The 18477-nt window shown below is 44.6% G+C and overlaps 1 protein-coding gene across 1 annotated transcript in view; it reads right to left on the minus strand.

Moving 5' to 3' along the window:
* ALK (ALK receptor tyrosine kinase) overlaps positions 1 to 18477 on the minus strand; it is a 756061-nt gene that overhangs the window by 532345 nt on the left and 205239 nt on the right. The window contains exon 3 of the mRNA XM_061210871.1: positions 16210 to 16324. Within this exon, the coding sequence (XP_061066854.1) occupies positions 16210 to 16324 (115 nt within the window). The remainder of the gene's footprint in view (positions 1 to 16209; positions 16325 to 18477) is intronic.

Raw genomic sequence — 18477 nt, forward strand, 5'->3', positions numbered from 1 at the left:
GTTTGGAACCAGGAGAATCTAACTTTCCAGAACCTGCTAAACACATAGTTGAAATCACTGCTCCCCACTTTCTAGTCACTTCAATCATGGAAGAAAGATAAAGTAATGGAATCTTCTGGAAATAGTTGGCCTGCTGAGAGGAGTGTCAAGTGATGTGAAGGGAAAGGTCTTGGTAGAGCAGTGAGGATAGTTCCAGGCTCAGTCCTGCACATAGCAGCTGAGGGGCCTCAGCACGTCCATTCCTCTTTCTGTGCCTGGCTTTCTGCATTTGAAAATGAAAGAGATGGAGCATACCCCCTCTACGGTGCCCTCCATCTCTGAAGGTCAGTGATTCTATAGAGCTCATCTTTGGCCAACACAACCAAACCTACAGACCGTTAGTCCCCTCACCCTGCCTGCCTCTAAACGAGGGCCTGCTGTCATCCCTAAAGCAGGTTCCCCAGGGAAGGAGGTGGAATGTGCATCACACTCCATGGGGTCTCAGTTTGCCTCAAGATTGTCGAAGAATTAAGAAGGAGGGTTCAGGCAAGTTTTACAGATGACTGTGCCAGGGTGAATGTGTGTGTGTGTGTGTGTATTCATGCATTTTTATCAGTCTGTACCCATATTCTGAAATCTTCCAGGATATGAATCATATTTCAAAAACTGAATTAACAGTTAGCTTTAAGGAATTGTTCTAGTATAAAACACAGCCATTCAGAAGAATGGCACAGTAACCCATCAGAAGAACCCTGTGGTGGCCCTGCCCGGAGTGATGCAGTTCCCTTGGCTGTAGTGAGTTGGCAGTGACCAAGCACTTTGACACTGAATCTGAAGGTGGAAATCTAGCCTCTGGGAATGTGTGCGACTACCAAAGCAATCATGCCCAACACCTGTGCCTAGGAAGCCAGCCTTGGCCACTTGGGCAGAGATGGGGATCTTCCCAGCCTGAGCTACAAGAAGGAGATTGCATGGAAGTTCAGGCACTGTCCATAACACCACAGAAGGGTAACAGGGAGACGTGGTGTACTTTGGACTCTCGGGTCTTCCCTTGGGTGGACTTAGAAAATCCAACAGTCCTCCTTTGTATCCAGATTGACCTCAGGCTCCCAAAAAATCGCTTAGATCAAGGTCCTTTGTACCTCCTTCATCCTAACCCTGTAAACCTAGAGACCTCTCACTAGTTTCCTAAGTCTCCGTAAGACAATTCAAATTAGGGGACCAGCAGCCTCCTTTAGATTTTAAGACATGCCTTCCAAGGCTGGCTGGTTTCCAGATGACCACAGGTGGCAGGTGCCAGCCTGGGCAGGTCCATAGGAGCCCACTGGTTGATGTCGCCCAGCCTCAGCCCAGCTCGAGGACTGGAAGCAAATACCACAGAGTGAAAAGCAGAGTCATAAAAAAAAGAGAAGAATGCCATGTTTATCAATCCCATGATACCTCACCCTTCATTTTGTCTCTTATTACACGTGTTCCAGAAGTCAAGCTTGGGTTGGACTTATGATCTCGACTCTGGCAGCACGGGGTATATGTTTACAGAGGAGCCCAGACAGGGGGAACTCCATGAAGGCCTGTGGGAAGTACTTTCTTAATTGATAACATTTACTGAGGGCTTACCATGGTCAGACAGTACGCCAGGCACCCTACATCATTATCTTACTGAATCCCTATGAAGTAGGCAGGACTCTTATCCCCATTTGACAGAGGACGACACTGGGGCCTAGAGAAATAAAGTCACATCTGAAGTTACTCAGATAGGAAGCGACTGATTGGGCTTCCACTGACCTGCTTCCTCCATGGGACCACAAGGCCTTGATGTCAGTATCTCACAAACAGGGAATTATGAATTGAAAAGGTAGCAGAAAGACCTCCCCTCATTTAGAGCCACAGACACCAACAGGAGTCAAGACCTGCAGTGAGGGAGGACAGGAACTGGGCCCATGCAGGGACAGGCAGGGCCACGCTGGAGGCAGGACAGAAGCCAAAGCATCTGAGCTGTCCTTAAAGGCCCTGATCCCACCTTCACAAAGTCGGACCTGCGATACCCTAGATGAGGACTGAGTCAGTGTATACATCCATAAGATCCAAGTCTTAATCCCCGTAGGCATGACTCAGGAAGCCAAGCCTACAGATGCATTAAGGTCTGGGGCTCAATGTAGGCGTCTATGTTTCCTGACATCTTCTGGGGTATCCTCTGTGTTTCTTGGGTAGGGCTGAGGGTTACAGTTAAGGGAACTGAGAGTGGGATGGGCAAGTTTTCTATGGCCATCAGGGGCCCACGAGAGAGTTTATTCAACTGTATACTCGGCCCTGGGATCTGCATCTGAAAACAGAGAATTATCAGGTTTGCTACTAGTTTAAAATATGGCAACATGATTGTGATTTTGTCTTGGGGTTTCTTTTCTGTCTCTAGTTATCTTGACCCAGTGTTTAACTTCTGGGATGCTGATAGCCTGACACGGGGCCTGATGCCCCTCACTTGCTGAATGGTGGTCTCTCTGGTCCTACCCAGCTCTGCAGTCTTTTCCTATGTGTTTCTGCCCATATGTCTTATTCATTAAGCAACCTTAACACCATCATGGTTGTTTCTCAGGGATAGAGCACAAGACCTAAGATTTGACTCCAATCCTGCCACTTGTCAGCTGTGCAGTGCAGGGCACTCTCTCCCTCTCTCTGAGTCTCAGTCATCTTAGTGATAAGACTAACTTCCCAGAACTGCTAGGAGGACTCAGTGAGATGATGCATGTGCGTGGAATGGAGAATTTCCAGTGCACATTAGCTGATTCAGAATTTACATAGCCATGTCCTTTTGAACACAGCTTTCTGTTTACCAGGAGAAACAGTATTTATGTGGGGCAGTCAACTGATGGCACATGGCCATTTCCTTAGTATTCTGCTGTACCGTGGGAAAGTCGGTATTTCTGCCTGAAGGTGATATTCGCAGAGTCAGCTGTTAGAACTTGAAGTGACATTTGAGGTTGTTTCTTCCATTGGACAGATGAAAACATGAAGACCCAGGCAAGGGAAAAGACTTATTCAGCGTCACGTGGCTGGTCAGGGAGTCCTTCACACACAGTACGGAGGGCATTTCTCCTGGCTGTGGAGGCCTTTCCGAATGCCATCCTCTCCAGTAAGTACCAGGCCTGGGCCGGGCTGAAAATCAGAGTTACTGAATCACCAGCTCTCCCCTCCTCAGGCTTGGCTTATTGGCACATTTAAGCTGAGGCTGGATTGATTCATGGGTGGTATATACAAATGCCAATGTATTCCTGACAAACCTGGTTTGTGTATTCAGTAAAGAACCATGTTAAGCTTCATACACATGTGGCAATTTTCTTATAGGTGGCCTTTAGAGGTCATAAAATAGAGCTTTGTATTTGAAACTACAGTTCATTACATAAAGCTCCAGGAACCAGCATTCTCGAAATACTGTCAGTCCTTAAGAATTGTATCCAGCTCAAGGGAACTCCCTCGGCTGCCACCAATCCTGAGGCACAAAGTGGGATCTCCTTTTCTCAAGGGATTCCCCAGAACTTTCCAATTGTTGACCTCAAGGTCATGAAGGACCTTGAGGACAATCTTAGAGGAAGAAACTGAGGCCCAGAGACATGATGGGGCTTGCCAAAGGATGCATGGTGGGTGAGTTGCAGGATTGGTACTAAAATCCAGTTCCTGACCTTGCAGTTTTTTACTATTTTCATTCAAAGCTGTGGGTAAAAAACAAGCAAAACAATACCTTAACTAATTCTTAAAATTCTAAAAAATCCATACTGTGTTCTTCTGGAATAAGCTGGCAAAAACATACATGGCTAAGTTTCAACTACTTCCCAATGATTTGATGGCTCAGATCATCTCCAATAAGGCTTTCTGGCTTCTTTCATCCTAAATGTCCTCTTCTGCCAACAAGCTGCTTTTTGATGGTTGCTGGAATCTCCTGCTGGAGAGCAAGTCTGTGCACAGGCCAGAAGCTATGGTGAGAACAAAGGGAGGAAAAAGGGTGGCCTAGGAGTGAAGTGGGAAGATCACTAGAGAATTCTTGGAAACTCTTCCGGCTCTGGGCCAATCAGCCTTGTGCTTTTGGGCAATTCATTTAACCACTTGAGTCTGGATTTCCTCGTGGATAAACCAGAGAGAATTATCACAATAATGATGTTGATAAAAATAATAAAAATAATAATATCTGCTGTGACAATCAAATAAGGTAACGAATGTGGAAGTGCTCTCTTACCAATGAGATACTATATGCGGATACTCTTACCACCTAGGGCCTGTGCTGCAGAACACATCAACATCACTTGATCTGCCTGTGCCTCAGGTTTACCACCAGGAACCTGGAGATGAGCTGAACTGACTTGACCTTGGAGGACTCAGGGAGATGCTATCTAGAACAGATACCCTCCTCCCTTGCCCTGTTTTATATCAAAACCTCAGAGGGGCACCAGGGTGTCTGGGGGGAAAATAGAAGCATAGATCCTGCGTGGGGTCTGGCTGCTCAAGGTGAAAGCTTGGCTCTGTCACTTACTAGCTGTGTTATCCCAGGGAAAATTATTTAATCTCCCTGTGGCTCAATTTTTTTACTTTAAAATGGGGATTAAAACAGGGGCCACCTCAGGGAACTGTGAGGAGGATTAAATGCAATACACACGTCAAGCACCTGGCGTGGGGACTCGCACATTGTTTGATTATTACTAAATGATGGCAGTCATTGCTCTTGCTCTCCAGGTGGCTCCAGCCTCAGCCACGACAGAGGGGAGACAAAAGGCATGTCCAGCATTGAAGGCAGAACTCTGACTATGTCAAACTTTGTTGAAGCTCCTCACTCAATGTTTTTTGATGTGCTGATCAAGCTTCCCTTTGGAAGTGAAGTCATGCTAGACCTTGAGTAAGAAGATCTAGGTTCTAGCCCTGGCTCTGAGGTGTTACTTCAAGCTAGTCCCTTAACCTCTCTAGGCCTCAGTTTCCTCATCTGAAAAATAAAGTAGTGGAATGAAATGATTCTCTGGTCTCATCCATCTCCACCTTTCTAAGACCAATTTTCCCTTTGGACAGATGGCTGAAGCAAGCTCTCTAACTTGGTTCTAGCCAGCTGGTCAGCAGAATCCCAAGATTCCTGACTTCCAGCTCAGGCTCAGATGATTAGAGACTTCTACTCCCCCTTTCTGGGTTATCTCCTAAAGGAGCACTTAGCCCACCAGGCACCTTTGATGTTAATCCACCAGCTGCCATCAACATCTTGTCACACACTTTATAAGACCTGTCCCCCGTCTGCCCCCCTCCCACCAACCACTATTCATTTGTCGTGGGGCCCCAAAACTGAAATCATTCAATTCTTTCCCACCGCTTGCCCCCTACAATGCATCTGGGAACCAATCGCCCAATTCAAGACATCTGTTTAGCTCACTTATAATCAAGCTGCAGCGAAGACGGGCCAAGTGTCCTTCAATCAATTAATTATATAACTGCAGCCCCTGGAAGACAATCTCAGAAGATGATGTGTGCACGTGCATACCCACAATGGCAGGAGATTGGCACAGAAAGCTCAATTCTCATTTCTCTTATCTGTGGCCATAACAATATTACAGATTGAAGAAATGGGACTTGGCTGTTCATCGCAGAACAGAAAATTGAAAATAATTAAACTTCTGAAGTTACCAGCCTCCTCATTTTACAGATGGGAAAACTGAGGCTCAGGAAGGTGAAGTGACTTGGCCGAAGTGGCATGACCTAGGGGCTGGAGAAGCAGAAAGCTAAGACCAAAAGCCAGACTGGACTTCTAGTCCAGTTTTCTGCCTACAGTTTCCAGGAAGCATTTATGCAGAACACGGCACCTCTAACAGAATGAGGCCAGCTCCAGAAAGCATGGTGAAAACCTTGGTAATCTGTACACTGCTCAGCATGACATCCACACAGATGGGATCATTCCTGAAACCAGATGGTTGGAGGAGAGCTCTGAGTAGTGTGGTAGCCCTAATAACCGGAAAAGGCTGATGGTCCTGGGAAGCCTTGACCTCAGAACATGCAAGACGGTCCTCCCCACTTACTCTTCTGTCTCTGCTGGTGAGGATCTCCTGAGTGTTGGAGGTGAACATGAGGTTCCTCCCTGATGCCAATCTCAAAACACAGGCTTCCTTAGCACAAACCCTGTGACCTTCAGAAACTCCCAATCCAGTGGGAGAGATGGACTTACTCACACCTGGCTCTCACGGTAAGCAGACCTGGTGAAGCCAGGAGGACACAGAACAAGAGAGACCTTCTGCCTGAAGGATCACAGGCTCAGGGAGCAGGCAACTTTTGGGCTGCATCTTGAAGGATGGAAGGATTTTGACAGATGATAGAGGTTTAGCTAGGAAGTTTAAGAATAGAGGAAGGAATGAGGTTATTCCAGGGAGGTGGGGAACTAGTATTGCTTATTTTTATGTAGTTGTATGAATTTTGAAGCTGGACTGCATAGCATTAAATTCCAGCTCAGATAGTATCATGGTTAAAGGTAAAGTGCTTTCAGGTTCCAGAGGACAAAGTTAGGGACTTAAAGAATGTTAAGGAAATATTTTCTAGCAAATAGAGCCATGCCACCAAAATGCAGGCTATTGGCTTCTCACTGGAGTGGGTCTGATTCCTCTTCAGAGAGCATTAGTGAAGCACCTGTGCTCCAGCACATGGAACTCTGTCCTCATAGTCAGTCCTGACAGTAATGCCGTTAATTAGGAATCATGACCATTCCCATTTTTCAGATGACAAACAGAATCAAAGAGAGTGGCTTGAGTCAATGAAGGTAATAATACTCATAAGAATCAGAGCTGGGAATGAATTCCACAACTCAATCCCAACTTGAGTTTCTTCCCCACTGTTCAAACAGAGGCTGAGACATGTCTTGCTTGGATGTCACAGAGGAGATTCAAATAGGCAACTAGGAGGTGAATGAAAGACCTGTGGTTCCCAAACCTAATCCTACAGTCCCCAGGCCCCAGAATCTTGTTTTTAAGAAGCTCTCCAGGTGATGGTGAGGCAACTAGACTGAGCCTGGATGTGACTTTACCCACACCGGGATGGTACGGACCCTACACTGATGTAACCCTAGGGCAGCATGAACCCGCTGGGCTGACAGAGATCGAAGGAATTAAAGTGATGATATGAGTAAAGCAATGCTCAGAAGTAACATGTGAGGAAATTCTCTGCAGCCCAAGTACTGAGGAAATATGAGCTATCACCCACACGTCTGCTGTGGAGGGTTAGATGGGGGCTCTGCCAAGCAGGCAGCCTGGGTGTGAATATCAGCTCTGCCACTAGCCCTGGGCAGATCACTGACCTCTCTGTGCCTAGTTTCCTCAGCTGTAAGATGAGGCTGCTTGACCAGACTGCTGTGGGCCCTGACAGCTCACAGTCTCCAGGAATTTCTCACAGACCAAATTATTCCAGGCATCTACTCAAATGGGTGGGTTAAAGTCTTGTTAATCTGAGGGCTCTTCTGACATGAAGTTTTGCACCTGAGATTGCTCTTGACAAAACATTTCATTTTAAGAGGATTTCCTCTCATTTTTCTCACTCTTGATCAGTCATTTTCCTGCATATGTTTTGGACACATGTCTTTCTAGACTGGTTAGAAATGCTCTGTATACAATATCTCAGATGTCCCAAAGCTGTCAAAACAAAAATTTCCCAGCTCACTCATGTCTGCTAAATATACTTTTTTAGATTGAGGGAAAAAAAGCAAAACAAAAAACCTACCCAAAGTAGTTAAAGACACAGCTTTTTGACTTCTAAATGAAAATATGCCCAGGCCAGGAACTGTTCTCCCCTTACACACATGTCTTTCCTGAAACCAATTAATATGACTTTAGGAATAAGAGGGTTTATGGGAACATCCATACCTTTTACTAAAATAGAGATCCTCAGGGGCAGAAAAGCTCCAGATTGGGAATTGAGAGACTCGAGTATACTCCTAGTTTGCCCCTGGATTGTTGGGAATTGAGAGACTCGAGTATACTCCTAGTTTGCCCCTGGATTGTTCAGCAAATATTGCAATTTCATCTAGTGTATGTTTATTAAGAACCCAACCAAGTACAAAATACTGGCGTAAGTACTGGGGATGCAAAGGAAACAAGATGCAGATTACTTGACCTCTAAGAGCTTACAGTCTAGGAATCATGATGATTCAGGGCCACACATAACTAAGATATGAAGAAAAGTGTGACATCAGACATGCAAAGTGCTGTGGAAAGACATTATATAACCTTCCTCAGTGAGAAAAATGGGAACAGTGAGGTCTACAACCTTGCAGGTTGTTCTAATTTGGGGTTAATTTGGTCACCAGCTGTGGGGTGTGAATGCTCACTATATGGTTTCCAAAAAGAAGCTCTACTAAATATAACAGGCAGACTATCTCTTTTTTTTAAAGAATGAATAAGGATTTTATTTTAATGTTTGATTGTTTATTTATTTTTAAATTTACATACGGTAAAATGTCCTCATTTTGGCATACATTTCTAGAAGTCTTGACAAATGCCACAAGCTTAAAAGCCTTATTTCCTAAGTAAACCTTCCTATTAGGTTTGATGGTTCATCAGACCCAGGGGTATTGCACATATATACAAAACAATCATACAAGTATTTAAGCAGCACCATTCAGATGGACATTTAGGACCATCTTAGGCCTATGATAAAAGTGAACTAGGCTAGAATCTCTATGAGGGGCAGGAGCAAAGAGCTTGGCAAACTGTAGACACCCATTGGATGAGTGGATGTACGATAGATAGATAGATGGTAGATTAGATAGATAGATAGATAGATAGATAAAAGTGACATTTATCATCTTCTCTACCTTGGGTTGGATAAATTAGACTCATCCATGATTGCTTTATTATGTGACCTAGTTTACACTTGGGCCATAAAAAGGATGAAATACAAACTAGGCAGGTAATTTGAGTCATAAGAAACATCTGGGGAGTCCAGGGTTTTGTGGAGTTGGTGTCACACAGTGGGATTCTTGGAGAATTTGGGATGTTCAGGAAACAGTCAGAATGTTCTCAGATTTCAAGAGGGGGATGATACCACCCTAGTGTTACAAAAAATTCCATCAACTTTTTCCATAAGAAAAATTCCAAGGCGAAAGAGACTCAGGGTAGCGTGGGTACTCAGGAAAAGCTCTGAGATAGAAGCAGGGACTGAGCTGGGCCTTGCAAGCTAGAGCAGGTAGAATCTAGGGAGACAGGTTCAAGGGAAGGAAAAACAAATTAACTGTGGACAAAATGGAATGAGAAAGAAGGAAACATGGGGGAAGGAGGAGGTATGTAAAACAGAAAGGGTATTTACCAGAGTGAGGAAAGGCCTTCTCACAGTCTTTGTTCTTTGGGTGGCTTCGACACTGTTGGTGACTCCCACATGTAAAATTCTTTACCCCTTTGGTTTCTGTGGCTATTCCACCTTCTGGTTCTCCTCCTACCTTTCCTATTTCTTCATCTATGACTGTCTGTCATGCTCCTCTTCTTCTGTTTACTTCTTAAATGCAACTTTCTGGATCCCTTCTGGGTCTTCATCCTCCAAGCACAGCCTCAACCACAGGTGATGCTAATAATTCTCTATCACACCTCTCTCCTCAAAGCCAAGACATGGATTTACAACTCTCTACTGGCCTTCTTCACTTGCATGTCCTGAAAGCACTTCAAATGTAACTTGTTCAACAAAGATCTCACCATCTTCTCCTCTCCCTCTAGAGGTCGTGGTCACCATCTCTCCTTGCCAAATGTTTCTCCTCCTCCCTACTCTGATAATGGGATCTCCATCTACTCAATTACTCAAGCTGGACTCTCCCACATGGGCAATCAAGTCATTCTCACCTTATAGCCAGAATTTCTCCCAGGTTCCCCTCCTGCCCTTCCTTTTCCAACCTATGCTTCACATGTAAGATCATATCTAAACCCTTAGTACACCCAGAAGTAACTGTTTCTCCAGGCTCATCTCTCCCAGACCATCTTTACCCTGTGTCACTGGGCTTGACCTATTCCTGGACACCCCTTTGCACATTCATTCCCTCTGCCTGGAAAGCCCTTCTCACTGATCTCAGTGGTGCCTGGGGTCCAAGGCCCAGCTCAGCAGTCCCTGTCTCCAGAACATCTGCCTTCCTAAGTCCTCCGCAGAACTGTCTTTCCCTCCCTGTGTTTCAGGGATCTTTGACCACGCCTCTGTTACTGCACCTGTCATACAGCAGGCATGTCTGCCTCTTCCTCAAGAGCTCCTTGTACTATTTGTATTTGTCATGGCCATGACTAGAGCAGAGCCAGGCATACAGTTGGTGCTCAAAGAATGTTTATATCCATTATCCCGTTCTCTGGGACACTAAGGGGGAAATGATGCAGGCAGATAGGTAGGGATGCAGAAACAACCCTCAGGAGGAGGTTGCTCCAGATTGGAGCAAGCTTTAGGGAGCCACCTGCCCAGGTGTGAGAGCTGAGACCATGTTAACAGGAGAAAGAACACAAGGCCAGGAGACCACACAACCCTGAGTGATCCTTTCCACATTGTCTATCTGTTGGTCTGTCTCTGTCTCTGTTCCCCCATTCATCTCTCTCTTTCCCTTTTGTCAATTCCTTTCCCTGTCTGTCTGTGACAGTCATTTTAAATGGATCTCTTTTGACTTGTTTTTCTTGCTTTTGTGTCAGTTAGTTAATCATTCTTCTATTATCTTTTAATCTGACTTGTTTCCTTTCCGTTTCTCCTCACTCAGTCTGCCATTAACATAGAGATAAATTGTTGGTATTTATTGAGTGGGTCTATTTTAAAGGCAAGGAATGTGATCAAGGGGAGCATTTTAAACAAGTATCTCCTTGAAACACCTAAGCCGACTGCTTTTCACTCGATTTCCACAGACTGAGTTCATTGGTTCCCAGCAGGTCACTGGTCCTCAGGGTAACAGATGTTCCCTGCTCTTGGTCTTGTATGACTGCTGGCACTGCTGTCCCCTTTGGGACTCAGCCTTTTTGGTGAATACGTGCAGAGCCTTGTGCTTACCATGTTGTAGATAAAAATACAGAGGCACGGGCTAGGAATGAACTTGACTTCCCAGCTCAGTGGAGCAGGGCTGAGAAGAGAACACAAAAAGGCCTGGCCAATCAGGGCAGAGGAATTGGTAAGAAAGCTTTCAGCCCTGACAATGGTCCACAAGGGATGCTCCCTTGTGGAGCTGCTTTTCACTGACACCAGGCTTTTGAGGGCAGAATGGCAGATCACGGCCAGCCACATTAAATATGTAATTTCAGAAATGTGATCAAACTGACTTCCTGCCAGAGCTATGAAGCAAATCCCATGGGGGGCTGGAGGACCTATTTGTTTTCCATTTTTGATTCTGTGGTAGGTTGATTTTTTTTTTTTTTTTTTTTTGAGAGAGAGAGATTTAATTTACCCAGTCTTTTCAATCAGAGAAATTGATACATTAACAAGACTGGTGATGGTGGTAGCAGCAGCAGGGGAAGTAATTAAAAAGTCTAATCTTTCTTTGCTTCCAAAAGCACCAGTCCCTAAATTGGATGGGTCCCAATGGGCTTGAAAGCAGACAAAGTTTTAATAGAACTTTTATTTAAAGTCCAACAATGGCTTTGTTGTGCCCTGATGCTGAGATTTTGGGAGGAATCTTTCTTTGCCAGGATTCAATGTTCTGGACATTGGAGGACTGGAGGGATGAAGGATTACATTAGTTTACTAGGGCTGTCACAACAAAACACTACAAAATGGGTGGCTTCAAATAGCAGAAATTTATTCTCTCACAGTTTTGGAGGCCAGAAGTCTGAAATCAAGGCGTTAACAGGACCATGCTCTGATGGCTCTAGGAGAGAATCTGTCCCATGCCTTTCCCTAGCTTTTGGTGGTTGCTGGCAATCCTTGGCATTCCTTGGCTTGAAGATGCATCATTCTAATCTCTGCCTCCATTTTTACATGGCGTTCATCCTGTGTGTCATGTCTGTATCTCTGTTTTCTCTTCTTATAAGGACATCAGTTATATTGGATTAGGGCCCACTCTAATCCAGTATGGACTCAACTTAATTGCATCTACAAAGACCCTATTTTAAAATAAGGCCACATTCATGGACACTAGGGGTATATTGAACCCATAGCAGGGACCAGAGTTTATGGTAGGGAAGGCAAGACTGCCCATGGTGCCTGGGGGGGCCTACATCCATGTCTAGAAAGAGGTGAATTACCTGGCCTACCTGGGATAGTCTCAATTTGGGGACATCAAGCCTTGGTCCTATAGCTGCCCACATCTTGGATATCAGATTGGTCATTCAGTCCAAACACCAGGTTGTCCAGGAAATGAGAGCCCTCTCCACAGAGTGAGGACTTCATCTTTGAATTAACTTTTTGATGTGGTAGAAAGAGCACTAGACTTGAAGTCAGAAAATCTGGGTTCAGTCTTCTCTAATGCTCATCAGCTCCATAACTTGGGAGCACGCTTAATAAATGTCTTCAGCCCTCAATTTACATTTCTATAAAAGCGGGATATAAAATAATTTTCACCCACCACAATTTTATGACAAGCTTAAGTGAGAAAGAGGGGCGTGGAAGAGTTTTGCAAAGTATCAAACTTTTTTTTTTTCAATAAATGAAAATCCTCTTTCTCTGCCTCATCTGGGTAGAAACTTTGGTTATTCTGCTTTAAAAGGTGATCTGATTCTTCATACACCCAGAATAGGCAAACATGAATTAAAGGTGGGCAGGATATCATCTGCTTCTGTGGCTCTAGAACTCAAGGTGATTAAAACCCCCAGTGGCCTCAATCTCTCAGCTACCTGCAGTTACCAAATAAAACAGGTTTTTATCTGGATAGGGAGTTGGGGTCCAATCCTTTAGCCAAGCCTATAAATAAGTCTTAAGGCATCAGAGCTGGATGATAAAAGGAAAAAAAATTCTTTTTTTAGATGTCCCCCCAGCTTCTTCAAAGCCTTGGGGGAAGAATGTGCAGCTCTGCTTGTTGATGACGAAATTAGCAGGCTCCCATCATTCAAGACAAGAGGCAAGAAAGAGCTGGAGGGCTTCCCTGGTGGCACAGTGGTTAAGAATCCGCCGCCAATGCAGGACACGGATTCGAGCCCTGGTCCGGGAAGATCCTACATGCCGCGGAGCAAGTAAGTCCGTGTGCCACAACTACTGAGCCTGCACTCTAGAACCCGTGAGCTACAACTACTGAGCCCATGTGCCACAACTACTGAAGCCCGTGCGCCTAGAGCCAGTGCTCCGCAACAAGAGAAGCCACTGCAATGAGAAGCCCGCGCACCGCAACAAAGAGTAGCCCCGGCTCGCCGCAACTAGAGAAAGCCTGCGCACAGAAACAAAGACCCAATGCAGCCAAAAAATAAATAAGTAAGTATATTTAAAAAAAAAAAAAAAAAGAAAGAGCTGGAATCTTATACCAAATGCCATTGAAGAAAATATATTTTACACAACATAAAAGGCCCCAACGTAAATTAGAAGAAATATGGGAAGACTTCAAAAAGGTAGGTCAAACTTTTTCCTCAAGCAGATAATTACAGACTGGGGTGACTAAATCTTATTAGCCTCTCTCCACCTCGTCTCTTCTCATAAAACACCCTTGAAAAGAAAGCCATACTCAATTCAGGACTGGACAAGCTTGCCTGAGAGGGATGGCCCGCCACTGTCTATCATGATGCCTGTGGTCGGGTTGTTGATGCCTACCCTGCCGCCCTCTCCTACCTCCCCCTCCAGACGTCCCCTCCCACCTCCACCCCAGAACGCAGGTGAAGACAGCCAGCCAGGCACCAAGCTCCACCACTCAGGGCCCACATCGACTTGCTGAGTCTTGGTTACTTCTCACTGTCTGAAGAACTATCCCTTCAGGCAGCAATTTTCCAGTCAAATTTCTCTGCCCAAGTTTGAGGTCTTAAAATTAATGAAGTTGTTAACATTTCTTAAAATGTCTTTCGCGGCAGTTGAAAGGTGTGGATTTATCACCAGTGAGCCTGCTGGCCTCTTTGGTTCATAGAGAGATATGCGCTGAGTCCCGCAAACATCTTTAAGAGAACAGGAGTCTCAGTCTTCAGTTTGCTCTACTGTGTGTCTCAGGACTAGTCTTCAACCTCAGTGCCCCAGAGGTTCTCTTTGTGGCAATGGGCTGAGCTCCCTACAGGATTGTTTCTCTGGACAATAAGCTCTGAGAGAGCAGGAGCAAGTCTCACTTATGTTTGTGTTTGTATCACCTCTAACATTTGGCACTGGACCAGGCACACACCGGTGGTGGTGGGGACAGATGGGTCCTTATGAGTCTCAGCTGAATTAAATATAGGAAGAGATGAAAAGCCTCTGAGATTACCACTGCACTCAGTCAAGGAGCCACCAACCAAGAATCATCTATTCTCACCCTGTGAATCAGTAGCAATGATGGTGCTGACTTTGGCACCCTCACTGAGCATTTCGGCAAGGCCTGACCAATGGTTTGGGTTCCCTCCTCTGCCAAGAAGGGAAATCATGAGGCTTCTAGGCTAAAAGGAGCATTTGAAAGGAATCCTAGGAGTCTTGCATATCTATTCTTTTGCCCAAGGAGCATGCCACCCCACCCTCATTTTATACATGAGATAGGTGAGGCCCAGGGAGAGGGAGCAGGTGTATCAGAGCCAAGCAGTGGGCATGTAGCAGTTTAAATAAGCTCCGGTGGTTTTCTCCTTTCACCCTGAAATCTCTTTCTAGATGTTTCAGAGAGAACAAATGCAATGTCCTCTGTGTCATGCAGGAGGCAGACCAGCCTGTTTTGGACATTCTGCATTTTATAGAAGTTGTGGAGATGCTGAATGACTTTGAGAGCAAATTCAAACAACGTTATCCAAAGACTGGTTCTATCACAAAATCTGGTTTTACAAAGCAATAACAGTATAAAGGACCAGATTTCAATTATTTATAAACACCTGCCCTTATCCTAAGATGATACTCAGTGTCTGGCTTAAATAAAATCAAGAAGTAATTCTTATCTGGAATCTCCTGACAGCTACTGATCTTCCCCTGCAACCAGGGAGGCTTAGCAGTATAGCAGAAAACATCCCAGCAGAGTACAATTCTAAACTGCCCTAGGGTTTTTCATGCATTTATTTTTTTAAGTTTGAAATGAAGGTACAATTAATATGAACCAAGACTCACTGCTCTACGAATGAGGGACACTAGCAGGTGGAAGGTCTGTTAGGTGCACTTTAAAAAGCTCAGGCCCAGGGGCAGAGACTGAGTGGCAGGAATAGGTAAAAACGCCCAGAAGGGAATCTAGAACTCAGTGTATACCAGGTTCATAAATACTTAGTTGAATCAGGCCTGATGAGTGAGTTCCATCCCTGAAGGCCTCTGCATTCATTTATCATGCACAAGCCTCTATGAGTTTCTTCTATGTGATGGGATAAAGTGGGGAGCAAACACAGATTTGTGCCTGCCCTCATGGGGTTCACCCTAGAGGAGTTCAAGAGAAGAAAAAAATATCCAAGTTGAAATACATCAGCTCTCTTCCAAACCTGCCCTTTCCTCTGCAGAGGCCCAGCTCCTGTGAGCTATTAGGATGAACATGGAGGATGAGGAATGCTACACCATGTAAATATGGCCTCACCCTAGCAGTCTGCGTAGGTATCTCCCTAGGAGAAAAAGTGAAGGGAAGAATTCTGTTTTTGTAGTTAGAAAATCCACTTTGTATGATCTTATTATGCTCAATTTCTGCATCTGTAAAAATGGAATGGGACTTGGCCTCCTTACCTCTGAGGTTGTTGCAGAATCAAATGAACTGAAATAATACCTAGGAACACGTCTGGGTACTCTTAAGGAGGTACCTAAACGTAAGGAAATCACTTGAGGGGCCCCAGAAGACCCTCATAATAACAATCCTCTCTTCAAGAGATCACTATTAGAAACACTCATGGGTTAGAACCCTGTATCTAGAAAGCTACAGTCAAAATGCAAATAAGCATTACATCTAATGACTGGTAAGGGGATGTCAGGAATACCACACACATAAAGGCTGGGGGGATGAGATATGGCAGCGACAAAGCCCTTGGCTTCCTCCAGGATACATAAGGCAGCCGTCAGTCTGGAGAAGCCAGTCCTGGGGGGAATGGTCTTAAGTTGGGTGTCAATGGAGACTAAGGGTAGAGAAAGACTTCCTCCCCGACAAGCCATACATCACAAGCTGAAACTCACAGCTTCTTTAATTATGAGATGGTGACTGTACATCACAAATAACTATCAAAATACACTTACCATATCGGCTGCGATGAGACAGGAAAGGGAAGGAATCTTTCATTATCCAGGTCAGATTCCAGGCAAAAGAATCAGGAGGAAGAGAAGGCAGGTTTGTTGGTGACTCCGAGGAGCTCTGACGGGAATCTAAAAAGACAAAGAGAACACTGATCTTTGCCCTTGGGATGTGTCTTTTAGCTGTCACTCATATTGCTTATAAAAGAAAATTCATAAAAGGCTATCATGACATCAGTTGGAAAATGAGGGGAAAAAAGACTGAGTCACGAGTAGGTTGAATTGACCTCAGGACCTCACTGCACATTTTCTACCAAGGGCAGCCAGATCGAAGAAGTCTGAATCTTGTGACCTAGGCCATGCCAAACATCTCTGGCAGATGAACTAGAAGCCAGGCTACTTAATGGCTTGGTCTAATAGCTCTATCCAAAGTCTATTCTGCTTATAAGAATTTGTGCAACTTTACAGAGAACTTTAATTCATCTCATTTAAATAATGCCTCCACTCTACTTTATGTTCCAACTTGTAACTTCATCTAATGTTGTTTGCTTGGGTTATTGCCTTATCAATGAGAGTGTTGAAACTGCACTCAGAAGATATGAGTTTTGACAACTGTGTTATTTTCAGGGAAAAAAAAAAAAAAAAGCTAGGTGATGAGTTTTCCCATAACTAAGAGCCCAAGGAGCCACAAAGGATTAATGTTTCTGATTTGCATGAGAGAAAGAAGGGTTGAGAGAAAAGGAGCAAAAGCAGCATTGTTCCTTTGCTTAACAGTACCTCAAGTGGGTTTTGTGGGGTGAAAAGTAATTATAATATATCTACAAATCAAATGAACACAGGCTGCATGCTCTTATGCAGTTCTTCCCAGAAATCCCCAACTCAATCACTATTTGCTAACGTTTTAAGGCAGCCAAAGCTTTTTCTGTTAAAAAAAATAGAATCAGTTTGAGAATCAGTTCTGTTTAGGAGATAGACACATAGCAAGACTGAGTGTGGGGAGGAGGCAAGGAAGGGAACTAGAATTTCTTCTGCAGCTTCCATGGGCGAGGCACCATGCTGGGCTCTTAACCCATATAATTTCGCAGTGACTCTCTGAGATAAGCATTACCATCCCTGTTTCACATATGCAACAACTGAGGCTCAGAGGGGCAAATGATAGAATCTGAAACTGAAGCCAGTTTTGCCTGGCCTCAGGAGGCCATGCTATACCATGGGTGGGCTGGTTTGCTACTCAAACAGTAATTGTTAAACCACCTAGACTGATTTCACAAAGAGGAAGAGGAGGAAGAAGAGAAAGAATAAAAGGAAGCAACAGTAGCAGAAGCATTTTTTTAGCCTATTTGCTTTGTGGATTCTTCCACATCACCTCCAGCACGCGACCCTCCTTCAACCCTCTTTTAGTATCAATCCCTCTTCACACACTTTAAGGAAATAACTGCCCTGAGTGGCCACAGCAGACTTTTGTTTCCAGACCGCTCCACTGTTTTATTTACAGGTGCTGCCTTTGGGTAAAGCCCACTTGTTCCTGCCACTAGAACAGAATGGGCATTCTATGTTCTCGTTCCTAAAAGAAACACTCTTCTTTCTGCCTTCCAAAGATTTGAGTTGGAAGTGCTGGCTTCTGAGTACCTAGAAAAGAGTTTTTGACGTTTCTCCCACATCTGATCTAAAGAGATAAGAACTGAATTGGTTAGTACCCAGATACATCTTTTGCAGCATTTCTCCAAAATGGCTTAGAGGAATGCACTGAAAGGGGTCAGAAATTATGTTAGTAAGTTTCAGAGAGCAGCCATCTCATTTCACCCTCACATCAACTCTGTTTTATAGATGGGCAACGGGGCTGAGAGAAGTGAGGTCCAAGACCACACACGTCTACTTAGGAGCAGGCTTGAGTTTATTAGATTTTTAAAGAATTAATAATATTAATTGAGCACACATGGACCAGCCATTGTGCTAAGTGCTTTAAGTGTGTGATTACATTCACTTCTTAAAACAACCTTGTGAATAAGTATCAATACTATTATTGGGCCTTATTTTGAGCCCAGGGAAACTGAGGCTGAGAGAGCTTGGATGCCCTAACTGTGGCCACATGGCCAGCAGGCAGGAGACCAGAGTCAACAGACCAGATTGGCCTGATGCTATAGCCCATGCTCCTTCCACCACCCTTCATGGACCCCCACAAACTACTGCATGGTGCTTCTCAGTTCTCTACAGGGCCCTTCAGCATCCCCACGGGTCAATGGCTAAGGTCAGAGATCAGAGTATGCTCCAGAA

The sequence above is a fragment of the Eubalaena glacialis genome, chromosome 14 (genome assembly GCF_028564815.1).
Source record: "Eubalaena glacialis isolate mEubGla1 chromosome 14, mEubGla1.1.hap2.+ XY, whole genome shotgun sequence".
NCBI lineage: Eukaryota > Metazoa > Chordata > Mammalia > Artiodactyla > Balaenidae > Eubalaena > Eubalaena glacialis.